At 59.9% G+C, this 6,580-nt stretch overlaps 1 protein-coding gene across 1 annotated transcript in view; it reads right to left on the bottom strand.

Annotated features, from left to right (window-relative positions):
* Window positions 1-420, bottom strand: part of LOC116825480 (M-phase inducer phosphatase 3-like) — a 13,571-nt gene extending 13,151 nt beyond the window's left edge. The window contains exon 1 of the mRNA XM_075073045.1: window positions 314-420. Within this exon, the coding sequence (XP_074929146.1) occupies window positions 314-420 (107 nt within the window). The remainder of the gene's footprint in view (window positions 1-313) is intronic.
* Between the last annotated feature and the right edge of the window lie 6,160 nt (window positions 421-6,580).

The following is a 6,580-nucleotide window of genomic DNA, read 5'->3' as shown; positions in this document are numbered from 1 at the left end:
CCCTGCCACCTGCTGTCACCCGCCATCCTCCTCCTCGCCTGCCGTCACCCTGCTTGACCGCCGTCACCCTGCCACCCGCCATCACCCTCCTCGCCTGTTGCCACCTGCCATCCTCCTCATCACCTGCTGTCACCCTCCTCCTTGCCTGCTGTCACCCTCCTCACCTGCTGCTACCCGCCATCCTTCTCCTTGCCCACCATCACCCTCCTCAACCGCTGTCACCCTCCTCACCTGCCGTCACCCTGCCACCCGCCATCCTTCTCGCCTGGCGTCACCCACCTCACTTGCCGTCACTCGCCATCCTCCTCCTCACCCGCCATCACCCTGCCACCTGCCATCCTCCTCCTTGCCCACCATAACCTCCTTGCCCGCCGTCACCCTGCCACCCACTGTCACCCTGCCACCCGCCATCCTCTCCATCGCTCGCCGTCACCCTCCTCACCTGTTGTCACCCACTGTAACCCTCCTCACCTGCTGTCACCTGCCATCCTGCCCCTCGCCCGCCATCAGTCTCTTCACCTACTGTCAACCGCCAACCTCCTCCCCGCCCGCCATCACCCTCCTCACCTGCCATCCTCCTCCTCACCCACCATCACCCCGCCACCCACCATTACCTTCTTCACTCACCATCACCCTCCTCATCCTGCTACCAGACCTGGGCCCATCCCATGCCCTCCACACACATGGGGGCAGGGTTCCTGTCACCCCACCATCCGTAGATCTCCCCCAGCACCCGCCCTGCGGGAACTTCCCCCCAGGGGTGCACATCACAGTGAGTGGGTGGACTGGCCCAGTCTCTGCTGCAGCTCGCCAAGGCGATTCGTAACCTGGACAAAATGGGTCACTGCAGAGCAACGTTTAGCTAAATACCCCGGGCTCATCCCCACCCCACTGCATCGCACCTCCATCCTCTGCCCACCGTCTCCTTGCCTGCGGCAGGGCACGGAGACAGGCCAGGAGTGGGGGGCAGGTACCTCTCCACACAGCTGAGATGTCCCATGTTCGTGCACAAGCCGCCAATGGGTGACGGCCCCAGCTCAGGGGAGAAGATGAGCCCGGCAGGCGGGCGGGTGGCCTGGTTCCCTGGGTGGAGGCTGGCGCCCTCGGGGCTGGCCATTGCAGATAGGCCTTGCCGTGGGGTCTGCTGCCAGGGCCAGGAGCTCATCCCCACAAGCAGCTGGTCCCCTGCCCCTAGCCAGGCACGGCTGCAGTGCGGGACTGCTGTCCTGCCTAGCACTCCGATGGCCTGGGGCTGCTCTGCCCCCTCTGTGTGCCTCTGCCCGTCCCCACCTCGCTCCTCCCTGCAGCTCAGCTCCTGTCGCCAGCCCAGCCCTGCGTTTAAATGTCCCGCTGCTGCCAACTGCGAGAGACCAAACCCTCCCTGGTCACTGTTGCTACAACAAGCTCTCTCCCCTGGGGACAACACTTCAGTTGCAAGGGCTGGGGAGCAACCTGCCTCCCGCTGCCCAAGCTATGCCAGCTGCCCCAGGCTGCCCCCACGTGAGAGAGCTCCAGCTCTGCAGGGCCCCCCCTTCCCTTCGGGGCTCCCCCTACAGCTGCCCCTTCCCCCTCCGCCTCCCTGGCTGCGACTGGCCGTTGCTCTATTGTCCTGGCCGCACAAAGCCTTTCTCTGTTGGATGCCCCGCGCTCCAGACCCGGCAGAATCCCGTGCGCCAGGCAGCCAGCTGCCATCCCCTGCCCCCAGGGACACAGCGGCTCCTCCTGACACGGCTCAGACGGCTCATGTTCCCCACGTCTGGCTTGGACATAGACTCCAGCCTTGCTGTCCCCACAGCACAGCTCCCCTGTGCACCTGGCAGAGCACAATGCCAGCGGGGGCTCTCTGCCTGCAACGCAGCGCCCCAGATGGCAGCTTAGGAGCCCCTGTGGCAGGAGCTGTCTGGCCTTGTCTCTGATGGTTCCCTTGAGCCCTTGGCTCTGGCAGGCCCTAGTGCCCCTGCTTGCTGTGGGGAGCTGATTTCAGGGCCTGGCAGAGCAAGGGCTGGGGGGGTTCGGGAGCCGTTTGTTTGTATACACACGCCCTGCTTCCTGGGAATACACTGCATTCAGGTCAGGCACCAGCGCCCTGTCCCCTGCTCCCTCGCCTGCCCCTCTCCGGGCTCCCAGCGCATCTCAGCCAAACCCGCTGCTTGGCACCCAGCCGCCTTGCTCCAGCCTCGGAGAATTACACTGGGAGGCCCCTCTGGCACCCAACTGCTGGAGGAGGCCCAGTGGCCAGCCGCTGGCAGGGGGTGTGCAGGGACCCCTGGGAACGAGGTAAGCTCACCCTGTTCCCTACCAGTCAGCGACAGCCCCGGGCTGGCAGCCTGGCTCACCGGACCATATGGCGCGATCCTGCTCTGGGGCCGTGTTGAGATCATGCCTGGTAGAAAAGAGGCGCATGGAATTGGAAATGAATAGACCAAAATCGGAGTGTCAGAAATTAGGCCTAATTAGTGAACAGAATAATGAGGGGATGGGCTAGTCCCCATCACTCCCCTGTGGGGCCCTTAACAAACCCCAGAAGGGGAGATCAAGTGGGAAGAGATGGGGGACTGAAAGGAGCAAACTGCCACCCGCGGGTTAGGCCTTCATCATCCTGAGCCAGAGAGAGCCCCAGGGATGGCTCCAGGCCCCAGCACGCCAAGCGCGTGCTTGGGGCGGCAAGCCGCAGGGGGCTCTCTGCCAGTTGCCGCAGGGGCGGCAGGCAGGCTGCCTTCTGTGGCTTGCTTGAGACAGTCCGCTGGTCCCGTGGCTTCTGGACCTCTTGCCGGCACGGCTGCGGGAGGTCCGCTGGTCCCGTGGCTTCTGGACCTCTCGCAGGCCCGGCTGTGGGAGGTCCGCTGAAGCTGCGAGACCAGCGGACCCTCCGCAGGCAAGCTGCCGAACGCAGCCTGCCTGCCGTGCTCGGGGCGGCGAAATGCCTAGAGCCGCCCCAGTGACACCCCCACCAGCCTGGCTGAATCCTGAGCCCTGCTCTCCAGCTGTCACATCTCCCTGCACCCCAGGTGTGCTCCTCCTTCTCCCATGTCTTCCCTTTCCTCGCTCCCTCACCCTCTCCTGCTCAACTAGAGTCTGGCTCGGCTGGCCAGGACTGTGCCCTTCCCAGCGTCGCTGGGAGACGTGACCAGAGAGGCAGGAAAAAGATAAATGGCCTGACACTGGTACAAGTTTTCCAGGTCTCAGTGGGGCTCCTCAGAGCATGGGCTGGGCCTGGGTTGCTCCAGCAGGGTGAGAGCAAGAGGGAGTCAGCCCTAGAGATGGGAGCTTCCTGGGCAGTGAGCACTGTCCTTGGGAAGGAATGTGACCTGCAGGTTTCCCAGCTTCTGGGGCTTAGAAACAGGAGGCCCCTCTCCCAAGCTTGCCAAGGGAGAGGTCAGGTAAGTGTGTCCAGCCTCAGTGTTTGGTTACACGGGTGCATCTTCACTGGCAACGTGGCAGTGCTTTCATGAGGCTTGTGCGGTCCCGGCAGAGTGCTGGGAGCAAGCTCTTACAGCTCTAAAAACCCACCTCCACAAGGAGCGGCGCTCCCAGTGCCATCTACACGGGTGCTTCACAGAGCTGAAACTTGCTGCACTCGGGGGGGTGAAAGTTGCAGCGCTGTTAAGTGCCAGTGTAGACATGCCCAGCGCTGCAGTGACATAGCCAGTGATGGGTGATGTCAGGCAATGTCCTGATCTCAGCTCTGGGGACGCCACACACCCAGCACCTGGTTCTGGACCCACTTCCTGAGGGCTAATGTTCCCCCTGCCCCATTTTGCAAGTACGTGTCGTGGCGTCTAGAGCCAAAGGGGCTATTTTCCAGAGTGGGGTTCACACCTGACCGTGCATCCCGGCCCGAGCAAAGCTGGGGTGTGACACGAGGGAAAGCTGCTGCGGGTTGGGGCATTGCTGGTAAGTGTCCAGCCGCCGGCGTGGGGCTCTGGGGAAGAGGCACCAGCACCGGCTGAGCTGCTGATCCATGCGCAGCTCGATGCAGAACGGGAGCGCTGATGGCTAGAGCACAAGGCGCAGGAGCAGCTACACTATTCACAGCACTCAAACTAGGCTCACTTCAGTGTGCCAGGCCTGGACCCTGCTCTCTTCAGCTGCTTCTACTGGGGTCTGGCAGCCCTGGGAGCCGCCCATCTCTCCCGGGGGCGGGGCCAGGCTGGCAGTGAGGGCGGAAGTGCTGGCAGCGGTCGACGAGGGGGGGGGGAAAAAAAAAAAAAATCCCCTCTGCCCGCAGTAAAGATGGCGTCCTGCCCATACCGGAAGTGCCCTCAAGCTCACGGCCGGAAGTGGCCGGCAGAGGGACGGAAGCGTGGCACACGTGAGCGTTCCGCGTGCCGGCGACAGTTTGTGGCGCGTAGGGCAAGGCCGGTTAGGCTCCCGCTCCGGGGCCGCCGCAAGCTCCATCGCTGGCGGAAGGGGCACAGCAGCGACACACCCCGAAGCCGCCGCCACCGCTGCGCCCGCAGCCGCTTCTTTCACCGGCCGCGGGTGAGCGGGGGCCGGGCCGGCCGGCATGGAGGAGGGGACTGTCACTTTTGCTTTGATCAATCAGAATTACAGGCTGCGTACGTTAAAATAAAGAATGAAACATTGCAAAAAAGATGACTTCACTCTGCTGGTTAGCTCAGGTCTTGGAAATGGGAGCTCTCCCCGGTACTGAGTTCAAACAGGATTTTCTCAAAACAAAAAAAAAAAAAGACGAAAAAAAAAAAAAAAACACCGAAAAAGAAAAACAGAGAAGACAAGAAAAAACATAACAACGAAACAAAAAAAAATAATAAGAAAAAGGAAAAAAAAAAAAAAAAAAAAAAAAGAAAAAACACAGGACAAACAGAAAAAAATACAACAAAAAAGAAAAAAAAAAGAAGAAAAAAAACATAAAAAAAAAAAAAAAAAAAAAAAAACGGTCAGAGAAATGCTTCGGGCAGACAGACTTTCTGCTGCATGTTCCAAGGTAGTCAGAGGGTAGCCGTGTTAGTCTGGATCTGTGAAAGGCAGCAGAGAATCCTGCTGGGCCGACCTCGTCGGCTAGCGAGCTAACAGACCGGTTTGGGTGGAGCGTGAGCTTTCGTGGGGTGAATCCCACCTTCGTCAGACGCAGGTAGTGGGGAAATTTCAGGGGCAGCGTCTAGCTAATATTATGCTAGCAAGGCAGAGCTAGAAGATAACGAAGACGTCTAGTTACCAGTCAAGGTAGGGGTGAGGCCCTGTTCTAGCAGTAGAGGGTGGGTGGCAAAACCACAGGGGCACGGAGAAACTGGGCCGGCTCCCGTTGGTTAGTGGGCAGAGGCCATTCACCTGCAGTCGTTTTGGTTTAGTCCAGAGCTGATGCGTGTCAAATTTGCAATGAACTGAAGCCTACAGCAGCCGTTTCGTCTTTGCAGTCGGTCCTGGAATGTTTTTTTGCTGCAGGATAGCGCACCTTGAAGGGGTCCTCGCGTGGAGACTCAGGTGGGCCCAGGGGGTAGTTGAATGCGGTGCCCTTCGCGAGCGTGTTGTTGGAGGCCGTATATTGCGCCGGATTCCTGAGTATCTCGATTTGCTGGTGCCAGTTACTATCCTTCTGGTGCCCCGTACGTGCACTGGTGCCCAGTTGGCCGCCATGTGACATAGCAGAGGGGGCCATTGCTTGGCATCATGATGGCGTAATATTACATTGGTGGACGTGCAGGGGTGAATGACCCAGTTGCTTGGGCCGGGTATGGCAGTGATCCTGCGTGGTTTAGGTCCTATGATGGTGGTGCGCTAGGGTGGTAGCCGAGGATGTCGCGGCGACGCGAGTGTGGGCATCCGCAGGCGGTTTGTTCGCATGGATTGGGTTGACCTGAGCTAGTAGCACATGTAGCTGCAGTGGGTAGATGCCGTGGTGTGCAGGGTGGCGTGCTTGGTGGGACAATACGGGTTTCCACGGTGTGGCGGCTGGTGTGTGCTGTGGACAGGACGATCGTTGGGCCTGGCCAGCCCAAGGCTGTGAAGAGTCCGCGTTGGCGGGCACCGTGCGTTGCCTCCAGGCGAGTGCGCGGTTGGTGAGATCCCGCGATGAGTGCGTTGGAGGGGTTTTAGCCTGGGGGCTGTATGTAGATGGCCAGTGGAGTCCTGTTGGTTTCTTTTCTTGGTTTTGTCTTGCAGATAGGAGGACTTCTGGTAGCAGGCGTCTAGGCTGTCTTGTTGATCTGTTTGCCTTGAGATTTCCTCGTCAGCGTATTGTAGTTTAGGAGAATGCTTGGTGGAGATTTTGTAGGTTGGATCTCTGTCTGAGGGTTAGAGCAGTGCCGTTGTACCTCAGTGCTTGGCTGTAGACAATGGATCGTGTGATGGTGCCCGGGATGGGAAAGACCTGGAGGCTATGAAAGGGGATAGGGGCCGCTCAGGGCCGGGGCCGGTTCGGCGGCTAGGGGTTTTGCGCATATGGTAAGTGGTGTTAGCGACTCGTGTGAGCCAGTGCGGGCCGGTTATTGTGCACCGTGCGTGTTCTGACAGTGGACCTCCCGGGTAGGATTGGTCCAGGCTAGGTTGATGGTGGGGTGAAGTTGTTGCAAATCGATGTGGAATTTTTCTAAGAGCTCCTCCCATGGGTCCCAGATGA

This window comes from Chelonoidis abingdonii, chromosome 16 (assembly GCF_003597395.2).
Source record: "Chelonoidis abingdonii isolate Lonesome George chromosome 16, CheloAbing_2.0, whole genome shotgun sequence".
Taxonomy (NCBI): domain Eukaryota; kingdom Metazoa; phylum Chordata; order Testudines; family Testudinidae; genus Chelonoidis; species Chelonoidis abingdonii.
This window is presented reverse-complemented; position numbering and strand designations above follow the sequence as displayed.